Raw genomic sequence first — 27686 nt, forward strand, 5'->3', positions numbered from 1 at the left:
GTTCATTTCAGTGCTTTCTTTCTTTTTCATGACTTTCCAAACTGCTGTATTTGATATACCCAGTTTCTGAGCTGTCCATCTTAAAGAATTATTCTGCTCTCTCAGCTTATAGCTGTTTTTCAGCCATAGTTAGTCTTTAATTATGTATCCCTTATCACTCCTAATGGAATCACCACAAATGAAAGCAAAGGCTGGAACCAAGACCAGACTCTCACTACTCTTTTGTGCCTAAACAATCTATACAAAAGGAAACAATTCAGCAACAGGTAGCATCTGTCAGTCATCCGATTCAAAGCCCTGACCCTTGCCTACACTGCCGCCAACAGGACAGCCCCCATCTACTTGCAGGACATGACTCAATTCTATGTGCCTGCTCGACCACTCCGCTCTGCAGCAGCAGGGCGTCTTGTAACCCCTCCCACCCGCCCAAAGGGATCACAGAGCTTCTCCACCCTAGCTCCCCAGTGGTGGAACGAACTCCCCGTCCCTCTCCGAACCTCCCCCTCACTATCCATCTTCCGCCGTGGCCTGAAGACTCATCTCTTCAGACTATACCTAGAATAACCACCACCATGCTGTGTGTATATATATATATAAATTAAAATTAAAAAAAAAAAAAAAAAAAAACCCTTTTTCCTTGTCACTTGTTACATGTTGCCCCATCCCTGCACTTCTTGGTAAATTGTATTTGTCCTAATACTCTAGCTTAATCTTCTGCCTAGTTTGGCTTTGCAGATGTTAGACCAGGATAGTGTTCATTGTTCTCAGCTAGAAATAGCTGTACAAAATAAGTAATTGTACCTTACTGAACCCGTGTTCAGCAGTTGTCTACGATCATGAAAATGCACTTCTTGTACGTCGCTTTGGATAAAAGCGTCTGCCAAATGAATGTAATGTAATGTCATCGGATAACTTAATTTTGCACAGCTGAAAATGGGGGACTCAAAAACAGGCATTTCTGTAAACTGGTAAGACATACACGAATGTAAGTACCATGAAATAAAATATGATTGTCTGCTCATTGTTTCATATTCATCTTCTGATCTCAAATCCAAATACCTAAAGCATACAGCACAAATAACAAATTTCACTCTATGCTTACCATACCATTATCACACTAATATATTTATGTATAGAACTTGTAGCTGAATGCAAACATCTATCACACCGCATGTGTAAACACACTCACTCACGGGCACACAAACAAGTGTGACCTCACAAAGAAAAAGAGTGGGGTGTGACACACAGTCTTCCCCAAAAGTGGATCATGCCTTCTTCTGTGCTCATGCCTTCGCTAGACCGAACACCTGAAAAACGACACTCACCCTGAGTGACAGGGCGTGACACACTCTCACCTCCGCAGCTGTCAGCCCTGTGGGAACTGCGTAATTAGCTCCGTGGGTAAGCCTCTCACCGTGTCCTCGTTGGCAGCTGTTCTGGGAAAGCCGACTGGACCATGTCCTCGTTGGCAGCTGTTTCTTTCCAGTCCGCCGACTGGAAAGAAATCGATACCACTAACAGTGAAAACCGAAGGCCGCTTGGACACTGTCGGCTCAGAAGTGGCACGCAGGGCAGGTTCTCCGTGTTCTCCCTCGTCGTCCCAAAGTATGTTTGATTTTTGTGGTGCACATTGAGCATAGGACCCCAAATATAAGCACCAAAGAGCCATTTTTGTGCTCATCTCCCTGAGACAGAAGCTGAACACTTCCAATTTTCCTGACTGTCATACATATGATATGGTGGTAGTAGACAGTTTATCTCCTGTTCCAATTCCCCAAACAAAATTACAATGTCTATTACATTACATTTATTTGCCAGACACTTTTATCCAAAGCAACGTACAATAAGTTTATACCGAAGGTCATTGGAACAACTACAAAACACGGGTCCGATAAGGTACAGTCCTGATTATGTAACAGTTATTCCTATTGTTTTGCATATGAATAGATATCACATATCACAGTCACTGACTCAATCTCCTCGATTGCCATCTCGGTAGTCATGTGCAGTGCATGAACATAATTTGATTATTTCACTGTGTGCAGTCTTCCACTCTGGAGAGAGAACTGTCAGAGAAAAGGTGAAAAGGCCCAGGTTTGGCCCTGGAGCGGAAGGATACCAGCCCAGGGGCGATGAAACCGCCTCCTTCAGCAGAGGGGATCAGTCAACATGTGCCCCCGCAGATAATGAAGCCGGTTCTCTTTTTTTGGAGGAAAAATAAACACCAAGCGTTTGAGTTCAGGGAATGCAAAACTGGTTCGGTGATCAAAATGAACTCTTTAAAAGAATGTCTGTGAGAGGTCCAGTGGTGCAAAAGGTAAGCAAGTAAGCAGTTGACTGCAAGTAAGCAGTTGATTGGGTGGATAAGGGGATGAGGTGCCAGAGTCTTCAGTGGCTTAAATGTTATTTATAGATGGAGAGTAACACAATATTTACACAATAACACTCCCTACCCCACTCCCCCTAAAAAATATCATCTTATTTGGGCTTTTCTTGACATTTTATGCCCATGAGCTCCTGACCTCCTCCTTACCTACAAAATTGCCCATTGGACCCTCCCCTTAAATTCTTTGTAGAACAGATTTAATTATAAGCTCTGCAAAACAGGTTTTGAGATGTTTTGTGCAAAAGGGCAGAATTATACGAAGCCTTATGGAATTGACACACCGGAGGGAATTTTCTTCCTTTGTGCCCCGCTCAGTGGAAAAAGGTGTGCCAGTTCGGCGGGTGCCCACGTGACCTTTTCGGGCACCATTTGTCACCGTCACTGTTTTCATTAAAGTGGCTCCAGTTAGTTGGTCTGCACAAGTCACAAGTACTGTGACACAAAGTGCTTGGCTCAAAACTGTCCAGGCGGGCTGCACGGCTGGCCTCTCGTGGCGAATAAAATGGGAACGAACAGACCGCATGAAAGGTAAGCTGTTATGCACTCTCTCTCTCACAATGTCTTCCTCTCACAAAGGTGATACTTTCTTTTTTTTTTCCCTTCATGCCTTTTCTGAGCGGATTAATTGCGTGCCAGCGAATGACCTGAAGTGACTGGGTGTGACACACTGGCAGAAAGAACGCAGGCTTACTCATCTGTTTTCAAATGCGTGTGTGTGTGTGGTTTTCATACACTCTCCTCTTTGTCTTAACCTGCCATCAAAGTGTTTGCTCTCTCTTGACTGTGAGCTCAGCAGGGGCAAAACCGTGACAGGCGACGTCAAAACTGGCAGAATTCCAGCGCAGTGATTGATGGTCCCAGTCTGGCGCTGCATGCAGGGCCTTGCTGATACTGTCGGGATTCAATAGTCTTTAAATCATCCGGACGGCTCTTTCCAATTCACCGCGCCCATCATTTCAGCCAATCGTCTCAAGCGAATCGTGAGATGGTTTGAGTACTGAGGTAACTCCCAACGAATTGTCAACTGGGGAGAGCAACAGCACTGTCAAACAGGGTGCGGGTGGGTATTATCCAAAAATGTCCTTGGAAATGTCACATATTTACACTTTTGCATCTGCCTGTATAAATAAACTTGTTGCCTTACATGCACACCCAGTAAGAATCCGCTCAGTTGATCTGTTGGGGGTCCACCACAGTCTGAGTGGGGTTGACCTGGAACCCTGTTATCCTCCTCTGGATCCACCAGTCACTCTTAATCAAGATCAAGATTTCATACAACATGGCACTCAACAAAAACGCCGCTGTTTACGTGCAATCATTTCCTGATTATTTCATTCTTACATAGTGTTGTAGTTAAAGCTTTCTTCAGAAACTTTCCTTATCAAACATTATGATGACAAAATCACTTAGCTTAAGATTAGCCCAGCAGCCCAGTAAAATTAAGAAAAAGGCAGTGATTGTTGAAATAGAAGTGGCTTGCTACAAATTAGAATTGTAAGGAAAAGTCTATATCACGGAATGCACACGGTGCCAGGATTCAATTTCTTTTCAAATGAATCAACACTTTTTGTTCAGTAACACTCATTTGAGAATCCTGGGGCAATACAAAATTCTATCCAAGTGTTTTAGTTTTGTTTTTTCCTCACGATTCATCAAGATGAAATAAAGTCAGCCAGCAGCAGGAATAACACTGAGTAGCAGAGACAAACCAAGCCAGTGACGTCACAACCTAGCTTGATGCAAGATGGCTGCACCCTGTGCCCACCTGCTAAAACACCTGCTTGGCAGGATCCATCTGGCAGCCCTTTGAAGGTTTATTTTCAACACTGGAATAAGAGGTGAAGGGCACAGGGATGCCAGGCTGAATGTTGATCCAGGCTCAGGCAGAAACTATTGAGTTTTAAACAACAGTAGCGCTCCGCCGTACAAGAGCAGCTAAAGGTTGATGAAGGACTGTTCTTTGTGAGCCTTTTTTGATTTTGTCAGGCTCTGCCATTGGCTTTCCCCTAAAGCCTGCCCTCAGCCAATGTAACTCAGGTGTTACCGCTGCCATAGGCAGACGTGGAAAGATCAAAGGTCAAAAAGTAATAGTAACTGCCATGCATTTCTTATACCCATGGATTAGTCACTAATTAGTTCTACTTACTGGCTGAAGAATTGTGCTAATTAGCAAATATAGGTGACTGGAAGAAAATACTGGGGAGGACTTTGACTTTCTGAACCTGGCTACCTTCTGAACCTTCTGTTCCACCTCAGGTCATTTGGTAGTAAGATTACAGGCCCCTTGACACATCATGAGGGGGCATTACTAAATAGGAGAAAGAAATCACAGTGCAGATGGACACACATTATTTCATGGCTGCTGGGGTTAGCCATAGCAGTGCTATATTACATAACAGTGTGCACTGCTAAGCTGTGTGTATGTAATGTTTTGGCATGGTCACTGAGTGGCAAGGTACAATGTACTATTTGAACAGTATGCATGTGTTCATGCCTGTATGCACATATGTGTGCATGTACACGCACAGTTGTTTGCATTGTGCATGTGACTGCATGTACATATACATGTGTGAACATGCATGCATTGCATACCGTATATGTGCATGTGTGTGCAAGCATGCATTTATGTGCACACATGTGCATTTGAGTGTGTATGCACGCATGTGTTTCTGCATGCTTACATGAACATGTGTGCGCGTGCATTCAGGTGTATACATGTGCTTGTGTGAGTGTGCATGCAAGTGTATATGTGTGCATTTTTGCATTGAGATGAACTTTTAAAAAATGCAGTGAAAGGGCACAATAAACAGATGGCATGTAATCTTAATGGTGTATAGACTTACTCTAACTAAGGCCTCAGATGAACCTCCTGTTGAGAGGAAGACAAGAGCCTTATAGACTCATGTGAAAGAGAGCTGAAGGCAGAGTTTGCATAGCATCGCCCGTTAACGAGCGGTGGAGCCAAGGGAGGAGTGAAAACTAGATACAGTCGCAAATATGGCAATAAAACTTTTTAAAAATGCAAATTTTGTAATGGAGAAAAGGCCCTGAAGCATGGGTGGCTCCAGCACATTTGCTTTCCATTTCTTCTGTTGTGAGCTTCCCAGGCTGCAGTGCCATTTTAAGTTTTTGGCAGAAACTTTTTTTTTTTGCCCCTCAGTTTCATACCCAAGGTGAAATGCCTTTTGTCGTGTGCACATTGCAACCCCAGAAGCTGCATGCAAGCACACGCACCATGCTTGCCTGATCATCCGGAGGGGCTTCCCGGAGCATGAGGAGCCTACCGGAATCCCTCCTTACTGGGGCAATGCTGCAAGAGCCCAGTTACACCGATCTTTTGTGCTACACTTCCAGTGCATGTCCCCTCCCACCCCCCCACACCCCCCCCCCCAACTCTTTTTGCTTTCTTTGAGTCAACATTTCCATTCACTAACTCAAATCTCTTTTGGGCGGAGGCTATAATCACCTGTGTGCGCTGACAAATCATTGGACCCACCCTCGCAGATATGCTCTAGGGGAGCACAAACTGTGTGCGTGCGCGTTTGTGTTTGTGAGAACTAAGCGCAGCTGTGTGGCATGAGCCCAGTATTGTTTTAATGTCGGACCATACTCCCCCGTTATCAGTGAGGGTGGATCCCCCATCATCAGACACATTAGGGTGCCATTACACTCAATTTAGCAGAAACCGATATACCTCAGTGGGACATTCCACCGTGGCCCTGAAAGAGTTTCTCTCGGCCCCTTGCTGATATGACACTAAACTGATGCATTGGAATGGGGAAATGGGGCGTTGTCTTTCACACATTCCTCTCCTAAATAAACAGCGTACCAAAGAAATGCACATACTTCTTTGATAGCACTACTGCGTGAAGCATTCGGAAATGGGGGTGAGGCGAAGAAAATAATTGCTAACTATTTTTATTCCTAAGAGATGCTGCAATGAAATACATTTCGCCATTTCCAAGGGCACAAAAAACCTTGATGCAGCTGTTAGCCATAAACAGTTTGAGATGCTCATTTTAGCTGTAGGCCTGCGGAGTTGGAGGTGCTGAGTTTTGGAGCCGCGAGTTGCGACGACGCCACAGTAGGGTCTGCAAATGCTAGCGCTAGAGATGCAAAGCAGGAGAATGCGCACATGCAAGCACAGAATAACAAATGAGCTGTCTGGGATCGGACCCTTCATGGTTACCAACATTGTTGGTAGAATGAGCTCAGGTTTCAATAAGAATACGAAATACTCATCAGTTGTTCGCAAGAGTCATGGATAAGCAGTGGTAATGGCAATAACATAAACATGCTAGTTTTAAAATACTTTGTGTGCAAAAACCACTGGAATTTGCTAGCGCCACTGCATTAACTGCATTTTTGGGAGTAGACGTTTGATCTCTGATGTTGTCAAAATGAACAGCTCATGATGTGTACTCCACACCATTCTGCTCAGCACCAAATCCTGTCTACTTCAGCAGAAAACTAATGTGAGAGGATCACAGGGAGGTAATTCAAGCAGTGATAACCCTCATTTAATTTCTTTAATCTACAGGCAAAGAGGCACAAAGATTCACGGCAAAAATAGCTAAATATGAATGCCATTGTGTTGCTATCTGGGTGTGGAACTGTTTCAAAATTTCAGCGTGGTAAGGAATTCTGTTAGGGGTTTTTGGTAAGAGTGGTCTAAACTCTATTTACATTCAGAAGTTCTCCAAGGGTTCTGTAAAGGGGTTCTGCCACAGGGTTCTGCCAAGAGGTTCTCAGTCCTCCAAATGCTGAACCATCCAACAACGGCAAATGAGCGAAACCTTCACTCTAGATAAGAATATCTGCTTACTGCATGCAATGTACTGCAATGTAAAAGCAGTGGTGGAAAATCCAGGTTCAGAAAATTAAAGTACACCATAATAATTTGTTACAATTCTTCAACCAGGAGGTACAATTAGGGAAATCAGCTGGCTGAGTTAATGGGTGGAAGAAAAACATGTCTTCTACCCATTAGGTGAAAGGACTACTTTCTGACCCCTGGACTTTCAACCCATGTGTAAAAGATACATTGCACAACCTGAGAAAGTATGGTAAAAGGATACCACACCCACTGTGCTGCATCTTTCAAAGGTGTGAAATGTGCAAGGCTTTCCAGTGGTATTCAGAGGTGACCTGCCACTTCCAGAACCAGTACAAGCACAAACACTGCCAAGTGTCAACAAAGAAAACATCCTCCATGATGTCTGTCAACCACTCAGTCAATAAAACTGTTGTCAGATGTGTGTTTTAACAACATGTGCTCCATGCACACTTCTGTTCCTCTTTAGTTCATTTTAGGACATTAGCCCCTCAAATAGCAATATAACAATGCCTATAGTTTATAGCTAATAACAATGGATTTCATTCATATTTTTTCACCATTTTACACCTCAACCATCACCCATGTGTAGCACCCACCTGGTTGATGCACAGAAGCCCTTTGTCCCAAAGCCCTATTCACACATCAGAATGTCTCACACAGGTCCAGAGATACACCTGTAAAATTGTACAACATAACAGGAAAACGGTAAAGCATTTAAATTATTGTATGCAACAGCTCACTGAATAAATTCATGTATAGGGAGTGGTCTACAGTGGGCTATGAGGTGGGAATCATGGGGTATGAGGTCAATGTGGTTGGCTATGAGGCAGGGATATAGGTTTTGAGGTGAGAATGGTGGGGAGGGTAGGCTTTGGGGTGGAAATGGTGGGGTATGAGGTGAGTGTGGTTGGCTATGAGGAGGGTATGGTTGGGTTTAAGGGGGGTGTCATGGCTATGAGGTGAGGAGGTGGGTATGGTAGGGTGTGAGGTGGATATAACAGGCCAGGAGAGGAGTCTGCAACCCTGGTCCTGGAGAGCCACAGGGTCTGCTAGTTTTTTTTGCTACCCTTCACTTCATCAATTATAGCAGTTCATTACACAGTTAACTCACTTAACCTGATTACTTGGGTCTGAACTGGGTGCTGATTTTAAGGTGAAAACAAAAACCAGCAGAGCTTGAGGCTCTCCAGGACCAGGGTTGCAGATCCATGGGCTAGGAGGTGGACATTGTGAAGTTGTACCATGTGAGACGAGACTAGACTAGACAGACTAGAGACAGTGCACGCAGAGGAGGATTGTAGCTCTCAGGGTTGGTTAAATATGAACAAAAACGCTCAATTATACAGAGCGTATACAATGCTGACAGATGCCCTCACTTTACTGCCTGCTGTGTGATGTACTGTATATGCAACACAGAATGGCCCACACTTCTCTGTAATAAATAATTGCAGTGCTCTGAAGCCAGACCGCATAAAACCTGCAAGCCCTGCAATACATTTAAAATATTCATTTGAATACTCAGATTAAATAGCATGCACACGTGCGCTGAATGCAAAATAGTCAAATCGCTGCCATCAATCAGCACACCTTAACTACATGCATACACATGTGCACCGTGAGAACAGGCGAAAGCAGCCGCCCCACTCCCTTTTTTGTTTTTTTGCGGTAGTGCATTCTGGGAAGGGATCAAAGGAGCTGTTAAATGTAAAACCGATGAGTTGCGACATTCCAACGCACAAAATTCTGCCAAGTATAACAGTTCTATTCATTAGTATCGCCAATTCTTACCTCCCCTCTATGCTCAGAGCTTGTGTTCTGTAGTTTTTTTGTGCTCTGACATATGAAAATAATGACAATTCTTTTTGCACTGTTGATTAAATCCTATTACTTCACATGTCTCTTAATGTTGCCATGGGGGACTTTGTACAGGAAAAGAGTGCAGATGGTGTTGCACATGTGGTATATGGTCATCAAAGATTCCATGGCACTGACTGCAGATAGTAAAGGGGTTTTCTGGGATCATGATAAAATTCACAGTCTGGCAGTCTGAATCTGACACATCAGTGGTCTGTCTAATAAGCCCTACATGAAGTTCATTAGTAACTCCCCCCAATGGGAAGCGAGATGTCACAAAAAGGCTGCCACGCATCACCCAGGAGGCAGTAGCGCCCACCTATCCCCTTTACTTAAATCTCAGATGAAAGGGGTTATTACTAGTTTCAGGCAATGTGCTGTTACATATCTTCAAGATATACCCACTATTTGTTACTAAAGTTACTTCTGGGGTTGAATTTGACACATTGAAATTCACTGACTATTACTGCAATTCTGACAAACATCAACTCTTCACCTCAAGCCCATACTTGCTGCACCCCTAAATCCAACCATACTGTAAAAACCATCTGACCTTTTTTGTTATTAAACACCTCAAGAAATTGCCCTAAGAAGCAATTACACAACAACATGTAGGTGTGCCAAAAGTGGCCAATACATTTCACATACCTTTCCATGGGTGGCATGCGGTTATTTTAACATTATTTTTTTGGTCCTCATTGCTATGATTATTAGTTTGGATCAGTGGGCCATGTGAAGGAAAGCCAAAAGGCGAGGTGATGCTGATCTAACTACATTTGAGGCACAAGAGTGTTTTTGTGCTCTCGGCCAAATCTCTCCTCTCAGAACCCCAAGTTTTCAATTACCGTTGAAATGCCATTGCCTAACGTGTTTGAGCATCACAGAAACAGAATTTGCCGAAGAGTTTTTATGCTAATAGGCCGTTAAATGAAACGTCTAAGGCAGTGGTTCCCAAACTCTGAGCCCACAACCTGCCTAACACTTTTTCTGTGACCCACCCTTATTAAAATTTTGATTGACACACACTCAAATATGGAATTTAAATGTTTTCTTAACGTATGTCTGCAAGCACACTAACCAGGTGGAAAGATCTGTTTATTTTCTCTGGTGAGAATGTCAATGGAAAGTGTTACATTATAGAGTAAGATTTATTTAAAAATATTTATTTTTTTATTATTGTTAAATACTATACAGTACATATTAAAAGCTTAATGCATCAAACTGTTTTAATGCTTAATATATCTTTGAATGGGGAAGGGAAAAATCATTGCCTTTACTCTCATATAAAGACCTTACATGTCTCCATAGAGCTATTGCGCTCAAGACCTGACCTAGCACGATCAGAGTTTATTGGACACAACTACACGCCACACCCAAGGATTACCTTAATGAGGATCAGTATGAATGTGACATTTTTCTGATCGATGTACCGTTGAGTCACATTATCTTGGACACTCCTATTTTTTTGTTGTTAAAGCTGAAGTGTGGCTGTAGGTGCAACAAACAGGAGGATAAACGTTAATGGGACGAACATAACGACGATCTTCCAAATGACTCGATAGTTAATCAGCCTATTTAAAAGGTTACTTTATCCTCATCAGTTAAAAATGTTTTACAAAGCATCAATAATTTCATTTTACATTAATAAATATGTTGCGGATGTTAAGTCTAACACGGAAAAGTTTTGGAAGGTTGAGGTCCCTATTGCAACGATCATGCAATTCAAACTCAAGGTTCAACTAAAGGGTTATAATTCAGCAAAAGGGGTCTTTGATGCAGATATAGGACTTTAAAAAAGGGTGGCGCTCTCCCTACCAAGGCTTCCTTCCAACTCATGAATATCTTGGAACCCAAAGCGATGTCTTGGGCAAAACATGCTAAATGGATTTATTTTGCTAGCACAGGTATTGTGCGGGAAAAGAATTTGGATGTACAAAATAAAAACTGCCCCACCCACACGCCTAGATAATAAGATCGTCAAGCACCGATGACGCTGTGACAGAATCACTCTGCAGTGCCCATTAATCCCTAAGACCATGATTGTCCGGAATTTGTTATGCATGGCTTTAGATGAATTTCCTATTCCTGCGATTGTTGCAGATTCTCACCAGAGCCTCTCTGTTGCGACACTGCCTGCTCATTCAGTGTGCCAGTGCAGTTTAGAAACTGATATCTTAAGCAGGTAGGGAGGGGCTGAGGGTGGACCGTGGACCCACTCTGACATGCCACCACTGCCATTATTCCAGTTGAGTATTGGGGAATTGGTATCAATAGAGTCACTGTGCGACAAAACCGCTGTTACTTGGCAAGGTGCAGCCTAGCGGGGGAACCACATTTCCTGACACATACTGTATACAGTAGAATAGCTCCCTTACCACAACATAAACACATTACCACCTATACCCTCAGGGCAAGGGTGAAGCCTGAGGTATGAGCTGTAAGATCTATCAGAGATAAATTAATGAGGTTTTTTAATGCTGGAATTGGGTAAAAAAAACAGAAGCTTTTGATCCATCAATAGGCAATGTACTCAATAGCTGGTAACCAACTGTGAGTTAAATCAAACCATATTTTTAAGCCCTCATCTTTGAAAATTAATCACACATTTCAAAAAATTTTGGAAGAACAAAACGAGATTGTGCGCTAAATAACATGGCATATTAGTTTTATTTACAGTGAAACTGTAGCCTCGAGTAAGTAAAAAGATTGTTGATTGCGGGTTGCCATCAAGCCACTAGGCTATCGGCTATAGACACTGAAAAATTCTCCTACAGTGCAATGTTCCCATCGTGGCACTGATTCTGCTCAGTCCAGAGGAAAGGCCATCATCTTCTGCCTCACTGTCACTTCAAGTAGAATAGTAATTGTTCAAGGGCAGGTTGCATGCAGCTTAGGCCATCTGGCAGTATTACCAGGAGCCATCACTGCTGTCCACCAGAAAATGAGTTAACTACTTTCTGAAACTCATGTAGCTCACTGTTTCACTGTTTTATTGTGAAAAAGACAGCTCTGTAATAGGAAATCATACATTAAGTCATCATAACGAACGGTACTGCATATTTTTTTTTTTTTTAAACATTGAAAACATACAGTTTCAAATAATTCTTGCGATGTTGATTTTCATTTGCCAAAGGTCTAACTATATATTTGTAACAAGCTGGGTAGCTGGCTACCTTTTTGATCAATTATTTGTGTGACAATTTAGCTAGCTACTCCTCAAATGCAAAGCAATAGAAATTCCTTCTATTGATGCTCATAGTATAGCTAGCACAGTTCATAGTAAACTTCAAGAATACATTTTTTGTACATAGCATAAAAAAACAGTATAGTAAATTAATTCAATACATCCACATTATCATATGTGGTGTCCTTTGAACCCATGGAATATGCACAGGTTCCCATAATCTTGGGAAGGACATTGTGGGGCATTACCATCAAATTGCTTTTAGTTTTTTGTTAGCATGTGGTTAAGAGGTATATAAAGCCTGAGTTAGAATGAGAGCCATCTAGTGGAGCCACTGAGAACTGCACAGACAACCCTCAGATGCTGTGGTACTTTGTGGATGCTCTGGCTGCATGGTGAGAACTGAATAGGGCTATCAGTATGATTTTACTACTCCTCCCTTCCCTTAGGGTCCCTCTGTTCTTCATGCAACCCCGCCCACCACACCCGACTCCCCACTCCCTACTCCCCACCCCCTACCCCCAGGAAAGCTGGATCCTGTCTGTTATACTCTTCACTTGTCCCACAGGATGCGCAGATCCACACAGCAGCAGCATGTAAATGAGGTGGGTGGAGCCATTGAAAGATGAAAGGTGAGGTCCTGGCCCCCCTCCTAGAGCCAGAGAGATTTAAAGTGGGCACCCTTGTGGACTGTCACTAAGAGGGGTTTGACTGTCCTTTGCGAGCTGGTCCTCTTCTTGCTCTCTCGTCTTGCCGCTCAAAGTGAACAGCAGCTTTCTCTTCTTTTCCTTCTGATACCTGCACCAAACTCACACCATGAGCGCGAGCTTTAGATACGGCAGCGGAGCATCAATGGTCGGTGGCTATAGTGGCTTAAGCAGTGGTTATGGTGCTGGCTACACTGCCAGTTCCAGTGCTGCTGGTTTGAGGAACTTCTCCAGCAGGTCATACAGCGGAGTCACCAGCTCCAGTGGCATAGGCATGGGTGCCAGACGCTCAGCCGTCGCAGTTGGAAGTAGCAGCGGGTTCGGGATGAGAGCGGGCAGCGCTGCAGTTGGCGGAGGCTACGGCGTTGGCGTTGGTGGCGGTGGTGGTGTCGGCGTCGGCGTCGGTGGATATGGTGGTGTACTCTACGGGAGCGGTGGTGTGTTGGGAGCGAGCGCTGGGCTGGGAGGGGTTTCTGGGTTAAGAGGCCCCGGGTTCAGTGGCCCCGGCTTGAGCGGCCCCGGGTATGGTGGCCCTGGGTATGGTGGCCCTGGGTATGGTGGCCCCGGGTTTAAAGGCCCCTCACCCTTAGGTCCCGGGTTCGGTGGCCCAGGGTTTGGTGGTCCTGGCTCGTTCGTGCCCCCCATCTCCGCTGTTGCAATCAACCCCACCCTGCTCATGCCCCTCAACCTGGAGGTTGACCCCACCTTCCAGAATACCCGCACCCTGGAGAAGGACCAGATCAAGATCTTGAACAATCGCTTTGCCACCTTCATCGATAAGGTCAGTCCCAGTTTTTCGTGTAACGAATGCCTTAACATCACGCAACTGATCAGGACTGCAGGATTCATTAGTATACAGATGTTGCAGTGACCAAAAACAGATACAATTTTAGGATAGGGAATCTGTTCAAGGATAAATAAATATGTTATTGCCACAGAGATTTTCTATCCCAAAAAATAGCAAGCATCCAGGTGCAAATACTCCTCAAAGTTTGCCTGGCATCTCTGTCATAATGAACCACAAGCTAATTGCACAGCCGTTGACTAGAAATACTGAGAGGGTAGATTGTAAAAGATCAAGCCTCAGGAAGAAATATTAAGGGGCTGGAATGAAAGTAATATTAACTAACAAATATAAATTACATTTGCCCAAGAGTCAAAGCCTTTTCCATGCAGAAGACCCTGAGGTTATGCTTTGCTAACCAAATGCATAATGGTTATCTCTAGCCTCTGTGTCTGAGGATAGGTGGGAGGGAAGCTATGGGAGTTTGCAAATGATTGAATTTGCCAGATGGTGCGGTTCCCAGTCCTTTTTGAGGGAGTGACTCGAGCCCTGTTATAATGAGAAATTTTTTTATGACGAATCGAAAAATGATGCCCTATTCCTATCGCCAAAACAAGAAGCAGTAATAATCCTGTTGTTCAGTAGTTCAGTGTCTTTTTTCAAAATGGATTTGTCCATTTGGCCCCCGTAGGTACGTTTCCTGGAGCAGCAGAACAAGATGCTCGAGACCAAATGGATCTTGCTCCAGGACCAGACCATCACCCGCTCCAACATCGACACTATGTATGAGGCCTACATCAACAATGTACGCAGGCAGATCGACAGCCTGACGAATGAGAAGATCAAGCTGGACGGAGAGCTGAAGAACATGCACAACGTGGTGGATGAGTACAAGACCAGGTGAGTCTAAGAATTCCTCTCAACCACACAATAAGAACCTTTCCAGTGTTTGCCAAGATGTGAGTAGACAGATCTGTTCTTTGAGCATTAGCTGCTTTTGGTTCAAGGTTGAGCATTTCAAATGGTTGCCAACATTATGTGTGTCATTAATCAAGCAAAACTCTAAACAAGTGTACTGCCTCTGCAGATATGAAGAAGAAATCAACAAAAGAGCATTAGTGGAAAATGAATTTGTCCTACTCAAGAAGGTAAGGAGCATTCAGTTGCAATTTTTTTTTTGCAAAGAACACAGCAGGTACAAGACACCATCAATGCAATCTCCCCCCCCCCCCCCCCACCCCCCATTCCATGTAAACATCAGTCTAACTCTTCTGCTCTCTCAGGATGTTGACACTGCCTACATGACCAAAGTAGACCTGGAGTCGCAGGTTGACAGTGTTCAGGATCAAATTAACTTCCTCAGGGCTGTCTATGAAGAGGTAAGTTCCACCTATGGATTTACAAATCAAAAAGGCACCACTAGTATAAAGAGATTCATGCCTTTTCTTAAACATTATCCCAATACATTTTTTATTAACTTGCACTTAATTTATCTAATCCCTGAGCTATCGCTCTCTCTCATCACAGGAGCTGCGTGAGCTGCAATCCCAGATTAAGGACACAGCCGTGGTGGTGGAGATGGACACCAGCCGCACTCTTGACATGGAGTCTCTCGTGGCCGAAGTGCGCGCCCAGTATGAGGAAATTGCCCACCGCAGTCGTACCGAGACTGAGGCATGGTACCAGCAGAAGGTGAGAGGCAGTTAGTAGATCCTGCTGGGGAAAGTTGCCAGTCTCTTTTGGCAGTCTTAACCTTTGTGAAGTGCACATGGTGCTTGGAGATTCTGAGACATTCCACTTCTTCCTCCCATCCATAAAGTTTGAGCAGATACAGTCCACGACAGGCAAATTCGTTGAGGATCTCAGGACCTCCAAAGTGGAGATGGCAGAAATGACTCGCACAATGACCCGTATACAGACAGAGATTGAGTCCACAAAGGCGCAGGTAAGAAAATCTTTATAATAAGACAAATCTAAAGAGTTGGCATTTCAAAGCTGTGGGCAACCATTGCTGCAAGTGCATCCATCTTCAATGAGTTGACAAGTCAGATGAGGACAGGAATCAAACTGTGAACGGGACCCAGATTTCCTTTATTCACTTTCCAAAAGAACGGGAGCCTGCAGGTCCAAATGACAGACGTGACAACCCGTGGCGAGGAGGCGATACACGAGACCAAGCTCCGCATCAAGGAGCTGGAGGACGCCCTGATGAGAGCCAAGCAGGACATGGCCCGCCAGGTGCGCGAATACCAGGAGCTGATGAACGTCAAGCTGGCCCTGGACATTGAGATCGCCACCTACAGGAAGCTGCTGGAGGGAGAAGAGTTCAGGTGAGCAGGGTGACAGGTTAGCAGGGAACCAGACAAAAGCCAGGACACCCTGGTTATTAAAAAAACGTAAAAAAAAACATTTGGTGTTGAGTTATGTTATGAAGCACAGTTCTTTGACATAATTAACCCTTAAACTCTAAGAGCACAAGTTCTAAAAAGCCCTTTCAAATCTCTCCAAAGAATATCCACTGGCGGAGGCCCTGCGACCATCCACGTTCAGTCTGCTAATGGAAGTGAGTACTCTTCATTCTGAATTACCTGAATCAATGGATTTTTGTTTGTACAATGCTGATTGAAACTGCCCATACTTCAGATTACAAACAACATAATACCTGTGATAATTTGGGGGAGCATTCTGGAGCATAGCATACCATTTTTGCTAAGCATTGAATTCAGGATGCAACATACATTTTCCTTTCATGAACAGAAGGACAACATATTTCCTGATTAAAAAGTAAAAACAACAGGGGTGTAGTGCTGATTGCGGGTTGTCCCAGATATTTAGAAGGGTGACATGTCTATTCCATCGCTGTGGACGCAGTGTACAGTGTGGACACCATTGGAGGCGGGCTTGCAGCCGCGGCTGGAGCAGTGGCTGGAGCCAGGGGTGGTGTCAGCGGAGTCGGCGGCATGACCATGTCCATGGCCGGAATGGGAGGCGGAGTCGGAGGCGGAACTGGGCTCGGCTACGGAGGCGGCATGGCCATGAGCAGTGGAGGCGCCATGAGTGCTGCCTCCGCTGGTGGTGGCGCCAGCTCATTCGGCTACGGCAGGAGCAGCATGTCCATGATTGGGGGCGGAGCCAGTATGGGCATGGGCGGAGCCAGTATGGGCATGGCCAGCATGGGCGGAGCCAGTATGGGCATGGCCAGCATGAGCGGTGGCATGGCCAGAGCCTTCTAAAGACAAGACACGCCTACCTTCTCCTCCCGACCTTTCACCTTGTGCTTGCACCCACCTGTCTTAACCTCTCCATACTCATTAATAATACAGCCCTAACTTCATCTGGCCCAACCCACACAAAAAGAGACAGGGCATCTATTGATTCAAACATGTCATGCTTACACACATCTAATGGCCTTCCGACATTAGTATTGTGAAATAATATTCTAGGAAGAAAGGAACAATCAAAAATTGACTTCAGATCTGTTAAAAGCAGCACAATAAAATAAATCCACCCTGTTGTGGGATGTCACGTTCTATCTTTCTGTCGGTCTTATGTGTCATTTCTCATTATACAAGCCCTCCTTTACTGAAATGGCTAATTTAATTTAGAATGTAGATAAAGATTCAGAATGAATAATCTGCCAACTCCGTTTCTGTCAGCCTGGCTGTTAAATCGGTTCTTCAGAGCAGCAGAGTGAGATAGACACAGTGCTATTTACATTCTCCAGCAGCAAGGCCAGCAGTGCCACAGGCGAGCGCAGTTGGCCGCATTTCGACATTTGAATGTTAAAGAAATAAGTAGAACGAATTTGCTTGTTGGACTGTGGGCACTTAATGCAACTACATTTAAATTATTTTATATTTAAACTACTTTTAAATATAGCTGTAAACGGGTTTTACAAGTTGTGAGAACAATTTGCAAACCAGGAGTGTCAAATTCCAGTCTTGGAGGGTCTGCAGGTATTTGTGTTTTCCTTTTAGGCAGCAGCCAAGTACAGCCTTGGCAGTAAGGTGTGTGGACTCTTTAGCCAATGAAAGACTTAAACTAATCACCAGGAGAGACTGCAGCTCTCCAGGACCGGGGTTTGACACCCCTGGTGTATACACACTGTGGTTACACTCTATATACATCTGTAGTTACAATGTAATTACACAGGTATTATTATAAAACTACTGTGTACAGCCCATTGGAAAAAAGGTAGGAGCACTTCTAAGTAGTGGCAGATTCCCAGAAAGCTATCAAACTATAAACTAATCAGCTGTCAGCAAAATTATGAATGAAAAAACCTTTCATCACTCTTATCATACCTTATTCTATCAAGCAGGGACTTGAATTTTAGTTGTCATCCTTCAAGGGCACCTTAAAGATTGGTTCATACTTGGTGACTGTTCCAGGAATGGATGACAAAGACAGTTCCGATTTGGTCGACTGGTCTGGTAAATCAGTCTCGCCCTGCCGTTGTGATGGTGTGCACTAGGTGACTGGGAACAGATTATGTGTTTCACCCAAGGACACACTAGTCTGATTTTTAGTGTCTTGCATCAAACTTTGCAAAATCCTGCAGAAAAGGTTGGAATGGTTCAAAAAGGTCAAAGGACTCAGAGTGCCCAAAAAGTGGTCAGCACTCACTGTTGTGGCCATTTTCATTAAATATCAGTCCTCTTCTTCTTGCATGTGGCAGTGGTTATTGTTGTTAAAGTGAGTTCACTTCCTGGCCATCTTCCTCTTGTGCTTAAACCACACTGGCTTTTGTCAGGGTCTTGGACCAATTCACACTAGGCAACTCAGTTTGAAAAAAATCTTGCCAACAGAATGTATGCAGTATTGTGCTCTTTTGCCCTGGAGGTTAATTAGTGACAGCCTTACTGGCCCCAGTCATCCCAACTGCAGTCTTATAATTGGGGGAATTATCACCAAGTGTGAACCCAGCACTTTAGGCACAGAACAACAGTTAGGTCACTAATTGTACAGCTGAGTGGCTAACTGTGACGTTTAAAAAACAATCAGTTGACCTAACACAGGGAGCATGGAAGGAAAGAAAATGAGCATGGGTGGTGTACATGTACATGCTACGAATAAATTTCTTTGATTAAATGATAGCAAAGGTATCCCCTGAAAACTGCACACAACTGATAGGACATCTATGACCAAAGAAAAATCATCAGATGGGATAGACAATTATGATTTGCATATTTAATTTCTTTCTACAAGAAAAAACCATCACAACTGATATAAAAGCTTTCCTTAGTCCTACACTGCCATGAATTCCTCTTCAATTTTGGATGGCAAATGGACAGCATGGGCTGGCTCTGCAGATGCACAGCACATACAAAACAATGAAACAAACTAGTCAAAATAATTACTCATTGAAGTTGCAGAGACACTCACAAAGTATTACAACCTTGACCAGCTAAAAAAAACAGTCAAGTTTCAGCCAATCATCTGATACATTTCTAACGGCTATCAGAACTTGACATGACAGCCCTCCCTCTACAGGCCACGCCTCAAAAAATGGTATCTCTGAGCTGACAAATTACAAATGATTTGCACAAGAAAACTAATGCCACTGGAGGAACGTGGAGGTACAGCTGAAGGAATATTTCCACTTCTTACTCAAAAGGCAAAAGTATATTTGTAACTAATTGCGTCAATTCAGAAAAATTCTCCATATGGGTGTTTTCACCTAACATTGTCAGTCAATGACAGAAGAGATCATTAAACAACGTGACCATGATCACATTTGAGTACCACTTTTTAGTTGCATTTTGCAAACATTTTTGGGCTTAGTCTAGTGCAAAGTTACTAGTATTCATGGCCCAAAATGATCTCATATTCACTTGTGGTACCCATGCGTATTAGCGAATTTGTATGTGTATGTGTGCATCAGGGAGAGAGAGTAGTGGCAAAGAGTGAAAGAGAGACATGAGTTGAGGTGTTCACCATAACAACGCACCGCACCACACACTTCACACAGATGGAAACAGAGCAGAGTTTTCATTAGCTACAGAAACACTGTATATGCCTAGGAATTAGCTAACACGTTAGTTCCACTCTCAACAATGAAATGCACTAGCGATGCCTTTTTCAAAACAGCGCGCGGAACCTATGCCAAAATTCTGGCGAGGACATGTCAGATGAAGAGCTGGCAGGTGAGCTCATGACAAATGCAAAGACCTACACTTTCCGACCGTAATGGCTGATGAAATTCCAGTGGCTAAGACACCACAAAGACAGGGACCTCATGTATTTACTGTACTCAATGTGGCCCAGCAGGCCAAGTTTATCCTTTCCAAAAAAAACTGGTAACACAAAGTACTCATAAATCACAACGCCGGTATGAAACACAAAATATGCAGGGACAGGCGCCTTGACTGCACAGCAGTTCCACTTCCAGCAGCTTTCAGCCACCAGGAATCTACCAATCAGTCTGCGGAAGAGGCAGAGATAATCAAATTCAACACAGCCAGCCGCATTCCCTTATGAAAAAATCACATGAGAAACACCCAACATGAGAAACCCACCACACATGGGTACTATAAAAATAATCCCGTTTATAAAATGAGAGTGGATTTATTTTAAGTCACATGTTTTCTTTTCACATGAAAAACATGAGAGCTACAGGTCACATGTGGAAATGGGGAATCCCCAAGTGAAGATGAAGAATTTCATGCCATGTTTTGTTTTTGCATGTATAAACTGCAGCCAATCACGTGAAAATATGTCATTCACAAATAATCCCCATATTCATTCTTCATAACTGATGGTGATGTGTCAACCAAGGAATATGAGACCTACACACAGATCCTGTACAATCGAGCTGGTGTTTTGATTGGCCACGTTAAAGTCTACAGCATTACTGCAACAGAATAAATAAAAATTCTGGCGGGGGGGTGGGGGGGGGGACAGAGGCAGAAAGGTTAGAGAAGACGGTAGCCATGGGAGTGGAAGGGACTGCCACCAGGGGGTGCAATTTCCCTCCCTCAAGTTGTGGCAGGAAACTTCATTGTGCCCCATCACTGCATGCCACACAGTTAGATTATGTGCTCAATCCAAGGACAGTAGCTATCCCAGAATGCACTTTTCAAGTTTAACCGCTTTTTTCGTTGTTTTGTTTTGTTTTGTTTTTATAAACCGAAGCTAGCACTGCTGTCAGTGCGAGGGAAAACGCTTGCGGTTGACTAAGTCTACAACCTTCTAAGCCGGGTGGGGAAGACCTAGCATTTCAACTCCAAGTCAATGAGAGAGCTCAGAGCCAATGGAGTGGGGTTGCATGCCAGCATCAATGTCCCAAGTGGTGTCAAAGGGCTTCCACATATGACCTGGGCTCTGCAGAACCCCCAGGGCAGTTCACAGCAGCCTACTGCCACACAGATCATTTGGCTGGATCACCAGCCAATGCAGATGTTGCAGGAAGGTCCATATCTATTATCAAATTTCATATTTATTCTCGGGGATTCAGCAAGACTTAAGAAAATGAAGATCATGTCACGCAGATCAAACAGTTGATGGAAGACAGAATTTCTGTCGCTTATTTGCTGACCTGTTTGAATTCATCCACAAACACAGGCTCTTGCTTGTGAGGAACAATGTCATTTTACCTCAAGACAGGCTGCATTACCTTAATTTATTCCAGGGGTGGTTTTGCCGCAGTTCCATTAAAAAATTTATGGAAAATGTTTTACAGGCTATCGTTGGGTTTGAAAATCTCCTTGTAAGTATTGAGGCTACGTCAGTGATGCCCAAGCTGGGTGGCAGGCGAGCAGAACTACAGGTTGACATTCTGGTGCAGAAAAGAAGTCAAGAGAATGACAGTGAAATTCTGCCTGGAGACAAATACCAGGTAACCCATCAATTTATACATCTTAGTTTTTGAATTAAGTTGTGAAAAAAGCCATTTGTCTTAAGCTGCTCCTCTAAGGTTTTACAGTAGGCAGTCAAGAAGAAGTGCAGTGTTTAAAGAAAAGATTAGGCAGGTGGAATTAATTGATGTCTTTAGAAAACCTTCACATGTTAACCATAAACACCTCACTGTGATTCATTTTTGTTTTATTTTTATTTTTCTGCTGTCTTTTTTATCCACTCCCCACAATCAGCAATTGGCAAGGCAGTGAAGTCTTTCTAGACAGTCATGACTCCTGGCCTGTGCAGAGAGGGCTGCCCTACTGTGTTGAGGAGCAAAACTTCCTGCTGGATGACTTCTGCACTGTGTTACCATGGCAATTCACTCTTTAAATCACCAATCACAGGCAGGGTATACAAATGACAACAAAGACAAAAGCATATTCCACAAATGTAGCTTGATTGTTAGTTACAAACCAAGAGATGTTCAAATGGCAAACCAATATATGCATCAATGACAATTAATGCAAACACAAATGGCTAATCAATATACAGTAGCCTATGTGCCAATGACAACCCAATACATAATTATAGTAAACCAGTACATTAACAAAATAAATAATTATGATTATAAGACAATCAAACCAATAGATGTGTCAATGACAAACCAATAGATGTGTTAATGAAAAACCAATATATACACATATTAAATCAATACACAAGAAGATTAAACCCATGTACAGAGCTGGTTCTAGGTATAGGTGACATAGGTATGAGTGTCTAGGGCTCCAACTGTCTAGATATATCCCAGCCATCTGGAAGGGCCCCAAATGTCTGGAGGGGCCCTATCTGTCTCAAGCCCTGCCACCACCCCACCCCCCAGGCCTCCAGCATGTGACTACAGGGCCTGATATGTGCTCCTGGTATGCACCTGGCAGGGCCACTTGCAAGCTTTATGACTTCAAGGGCCAGTTTCACAGACACAAACTAAGTTAGTCCGGGAGAATCTCCATTAAAAATTGAATTTAGTCTAGGACTATGCTTAGTCTGTGACTGTAAAACTGGCCCTAACAGTTTTATTTATGGTATGGTGAACCCAAATATAAATGGCGATTATGGGCCAAATTTACTTAGATCTCTAGCACAGTGGTTCCCAAACTCGGTCCTGGAGTACTCCTGGTTTTCGTTCCAACCACGATTGCAATTCCAGAATTATAACAAGTTGTAAAATTTTCTTAATTAGGTGCTCTTCGTGTTTAGAGGGATTATTTACCCTCTTCAACCACATTATGTAAGAAATAGCTAAGCATTCCATGAAGAATAAAATTCCCATGTTCACACTGTGCTTATTGTGCTACACTGCAAACAATTACATTAAAAGGTAAATTATTTTCAGTGGATCAAATTAAAGACTGAAGTGTGTCAATAGGCTTCTAATTGGTCAAAGTGTGGACATCTGGCCACTAAAACTAACCATCTGGAAGATAATGAAGAGTTTAAAGACAAAGCAAATGATAACGAGCCGAACCTGCATCGTGTCAATAAGGAACTTAAATGTTCAGGGGCCTATTGATTCATTTCATTCTTTAAGTTGGTCCAAAAAGTTTGTTACCTCTTCTATGTAATTGTTTGCAAGAAAGCACAATAAGCACAATATGAACATGGTAACTTTACTGTTTATGGCTATTTTTGACATGAAGTGGGTTAATAATCCCTCTAAACATGCTAAGCACCTAATCAAGAAAAATGAACAACTTGTTAAAATTCTGGTATTGCAATTGTGGTTGGAACAAAAACCAGCATACACAGGGGTACTCCAGGACCGAGTTAGGGAACCACTGCTCTAGCATATGCAAAAACCTTTTTGCACACGCAAAACTAATAAGACAACCAATGGTTGGTACAAAACAAATACCAAGACCAGTAGTTGGTTTTGCATGTGCTAAAAGGTTTTGCACATGCTAAAGGTCTAAGTCGGTGGTTTCCAAACTCGGTCCTGGGGGACCACTGTTTATGCTGGTTTTCATTCCAACCTCAACTGCAATCCCAGAATTTTAACAAGCTGTTCATTTTTTCTTAATTATGTGTTTTTCATGTTTTAGAGCCTGGGTCCTGAGTCTTATCCAGAAAGGTCCAGTGTGGGAGCACACACCTGATTCTACTAATCAACCACTCTCTTCTAAGCACCTTGATTATTAGAATCAGGAGTGCACCCTCACTGGCCCTTTTTTAATTAAGACAAATGAACAGCTTGTTAAAATGGGACTGGGACTGCAGTTGAGGTTGGAATGAAAACCAGCATACACAGTGGTCCCCCGGGACCGAGTTTGAGAACCACTGGTCTAAGTAAATCAGTCCCTATTTGTAGAACATTAAGGAAAAGAAGAACATGCGTCTACATACTATAGTTTCCATAAAGTATAATATGCTTGAACATTGTCTGAGATAAAATAGCTCATAATCTATGAAGGATAACACAGTGACAGTCCCTTTATTCTTCATGTTTGCCAGTCATTCACTTCCACTCAGTTGTGCACACTGCCCTCTAGTGTACAATGGAATTTCATTCAGAAGCGAACAACCACCACAACCCATTTTTCTCAACAAAAAAAAAAGAATTTTGATTTGATTCGAAAATTCAGTTTGACCAACAACATACTTTCGTATGGTTATTTAGAAACACGTGCAGTGTTTACTTGCGGCATTCCCAAAAAAACACAAAAGTGAATATTAAAATGTACAACAAGTAAATTAATATCCCTCAGAGGATCATCATAAATGCACACAAGGCTGGTTTAGACTGGTCTCTCAGTGCAGATAAGGCTGGTATAGGCTGGTCTCTCAGTGCAGACCAGGCTGTTTAGACTGGTCTCTCAGTGCAGATAAGGCTGGTTTAGACTGGTCTCTCAGTGCAGACCAGGCTGTTTAGACTGGTCTCTCAGTGCAGATAAGGCTGGTTTAGACTGGTCTCTCAGTGCAGATAAGGCTCGTTTAGATTGGTCTCTCAGTGCAGATCAGGCTGTTTAGACTGGTCTCCCAGTGCAGATGAGGCTGGTTTAGTCTGGTCTCTCCGTGCAGATAAGGCTGGTTTAGACTGGTCTCTCCGTGCAGATAAGGCTGGTTTAGACTGGTCTCTCAGTGCAGATCAGGCTGTTTAGACTGGTCTCTCAGTGCAGATGAGGCTGTTTTAGACTGGTCTCTCCGTGCAGATAAGGCTGGTTTAGACTGGTCTCTCAGTGCAGATCAGGCTGTTTAGACTAGTCTCTCAGCGCAGATGAGACTGGTTTAGACTGGTGTTTCAGTGCCACTGAGGCGGGTATAGACTTGTCTATTAGTGCAGATAAGGCTGGTTTAGACTGGTCTCTCAGTGCCACTGAGGCTGGTTTAGACTGGTCTATTAGTGCAGATATGGGTGGTTTAGAGTGGTTTCTCGGTGCAGATAAGGCTGGTTTAGACTGGTCTCTCAGTGCAGATAAGGCTGGTTTAGAGTGGTTCCTCAGTACAGATGAGGCTAGTGTAAGTTTGACCGTTACATTTCCTAGTATCTCAGGGTTCATTTACTACCATTGCTACCCAGAAGATTGTGTTGACTCTTTGAAAAGTAGCTCTTATCAATAGGACTTGCAAACATTCTGTGTGAGGAGACTAGTTTTCAAGTAATTTTACTTGAGATGAGAGTTAACAAATATGCCAGAAAGCACATCCAGTGTTCAGAATGTTCTAGTGAATCTTACGGAATTGAAAAGTATTAAAGGAATTACATTAACTGAATGCTACAAGACAGCAGGTCCCGATGGCATACATCCAAGAGTACTCAGAGCTAGGGCAGAGCATCTATAAACCAGTGACAGGTATTTTTTTTGCACTCTATAAAAACTGGAGAAATGCCAGATGCCTGGAAGCAAAGTAGTGCAATAAAAAAATAATACATAAAAAGCAGGATTTCACTGCTCTGTCAAATACAGCTAAATGCTCCTGCATGTAGGAAATTAAAATCGAAGGCAGGAGTATTTCATGAGAGTATTTCATGAGAACAACACAAAAGCATGTGTCCAATTTGAAGAAGACAGATGAAGATATTTGTAGTTGATACAAAGCCTGTCAGTGTTTAGGCCAACAGGATGCTGGGATATATGGCAAAAAGTATGGAGTGCAAATCAAAGGAAATTATATTGATGTAATACAATACCTTTGTATTCTGGGCAAAGCAATACAAGAATGATCTATAAGCTCTGGAAAAAGGACAAAGGGTAACTAAATTGGTTTCTAGCATGAAATAGGAAAGTTATGAGGAAGACTTATGATAACTTAAAACTTAAGATTTACTGTAATCTCTTCACGTTTAACAGCGGTTTGAGGTTTGTGAATTCATAACAGGGACATAAAGTGAGCTACAATGGTTTTTTATGGCAGAAAACTTTGCCATGCCACAATGGAGAGGCAGCAGTCCTCAGGGTTTTCAGGTCTGGGCTTGATGCAGTGCTGAATACTCTCCAATTTATAGGTAAATGGCAAGCCTAGATAGGCCGCGTGTTGCTATCTGTATATATTCCTACGTTCTTATGATTTATGCTTTCATAAAAATATATGATGACGAGCCATTTCTAGATTATCAGTGTCCACCAACAAATACACTATATGACCAGAATGATTTAGGCACCCCTTGGTCTGGGGCTGTGTTTCATATGTTTGGGCAAGGCCAATTAGTTCCAGTGAAGGCAAATCTTAATGCTACAGCATACAAACACATTCTAGATGATTCCGAGCTTCCCGAACAGTTTGGGGAATGCTCTTTTCTGTTTCAGAATGACGATGTCCCCAGGCACACAGAGAGGTATATGTAGAAATGTTTTTTTCAAGAAGAGAGTGGAAGAACTTGATTGGCCTACACAGAGCCCTGAACTCAACCTCATCCAACACTTATGGGATGAATGGGAAAGCCAACTGCGAGCCACGCCTAAACGCCCCATCAGTGCCTGACCTCACTAATGCTCTTCTGGCTGAATGGAAGCAAATCCCAGCGGCAATGCTCCAACATCTAGCATAAAGCCTTTCCAGAAGAGTGGAGGTTGTTATAGCTGCAAAGGATGTACCAACTCCAAATTAATGCCCATAATGTTGTACGAGTTGTCGGATGTCAGGTGTCCACATACTTTTGGCAATGCAGTGTGGACCTCAAAAAAATGTAATTTACTATTTTAAATAAATGTGAAAGAAAAACCAAGTGAGGATAAAGATATCACTCATCCATGATAGTCAATTAACTCATCCTTAGCTGATGAAAGAGAGAGTGCTATCTCAGGTACAACTTCAGAATTTCCCACACAGGCTCAATTGCACTCAGATCTGGTGACTAAGAGGGCTATGGCATATGGATATTGCCATGCACCTCAAACCACTGAACTGAAATCAAAAAGAGGAAAGGTTAAAACATTATTTTGGAGTCCGATAATCAAGATATCGTAAAATTAATCCTGTTCCAGTCGAACTGAAGATTACATGTGTTCCTTCACCACTCAGATACTTCCTTAGTTTCTTAGTTGGTGACCTCAATGTGATGTGTTCCTACCTGTGTTCTACATTCTTACTGTAGGCATATTCTGGCAAAATACAAGGCATGCGCTATTCTGAAGTGCTAACAACTGGATGATGTAATGAATGTCTGTGCCATTTTTCTGTTTATACACCCTCATCAGACATCCTCTATTCTGAATTACTAATAATGGATACAATGTATGCAAATGTCAAGATTGTATTGGTTTCTATGAAACTTTTCCCTTTATACAGTAAAGCAGTAAAGGACCAAGACACCAGGTGAGACCATATCACTGGTTATATAACAGTTAGAGGTAACAATGCTCTGTTTACCACATGCTCTTGCTGCCATGAAACTGCTTGCTATATTATCTGTTTTTGAGCAATTGATCCAGGAGACTGCATAGCAACTGAATCAAGCTCAGGTAGAGGTCAACCTGGCCAAACAGACCATGAGGATCCTGACCAGTGCCTCTACACGCTCAGCCCAACACATCTACACCTGGTGGGGTTGGGTCTACCGAGGGTGCGTCATCGCCACTCTGCTTGTCTTCACCATCACA

The 27686-nt window shown here is 43.1% G+C and overlaps 1 protein-coding gene and 1 long non-coding RNA gene across 2 annotated transcripts in view; one reads left to right on the forward strand and one right to left on the reverse strand.

Annotated features, from left to right (window-relative positions):
- Positions 1-27686, reverse strand: part of LOC135234463 (uncharacterized) — a 71675-nt gene that overhangs the window by 21351 nt on the left and 22638 nt on the right. Inside the window, exon 2 of the long non-coding RNA XR_010324113.1 lies at positions 7820-7897. This is a non-coding gene — a long non-coding RNA (uncharacterized LOC135234463). The remainder of the gene's footprint in view (positions 1-7819; positions 7898-27686) is intronic.
- LOC135234459 (keratin, type II cytoskeletal cochleal-like) lies at positions 12936-17284 on the forward strand. The gene is made up of 9 exons (XM_064299103.1): positions 12936-13749; positions 14444-14652; positions 14840-14900; positions 15036-15131; positions 15280-15444; positions 15572-15697; positions 15862-16082; positions 16263-16315; positions 16624-17284. Exons 1-9 carry the CDS (start codon positions 13078-13080, stop codon positions 16983-16985), a joined length of 1965 nt encoding a protein of 654 aa, XP_064155173.1. The 5' UTR covers positions 12936-13077; the 3' UTR covers positions 16986-17284.

The sequence above is a fragment of the Anguilla rostrata genome, chromosome 11, assembly GCF_018555375.3.
Source record: "Anguilla rostrata isolate EN2019 chromosome 11, ASM1855537v3, whole genome shotgun sequence".
NCBI lineage: Eukaryota > Metazoa > Chordata > Actinopteri > Anguilliformes > Anguillidae > Anguilla > Anguilla rostrata.

Bases quoted from the DNA above. Each gene is read 5' to 3' on its own strand.
- LOC135234459 (XM_064299103.1), top strand. From the start codon at position 13,078: ATGAGCGCGAGCTTTAGATACGGCAGCGGAGCATCAATGGTCGGTGGC. The intron at 13,750-14,443 runs GTCAGTCCCAGT...TGGCCCCCGTAG, and splicing joins TTGCCACCTTCATCGATAAG to GTACGTTTCCTGGAGCAGCA. The intron at 16,316-16,623 runs GTGAGTACTCTT...CTGTGGACGCAG, and splicing joins CGTTCAGTCTGCTAATGGAA to TGTACAGTGTGGACACCATT.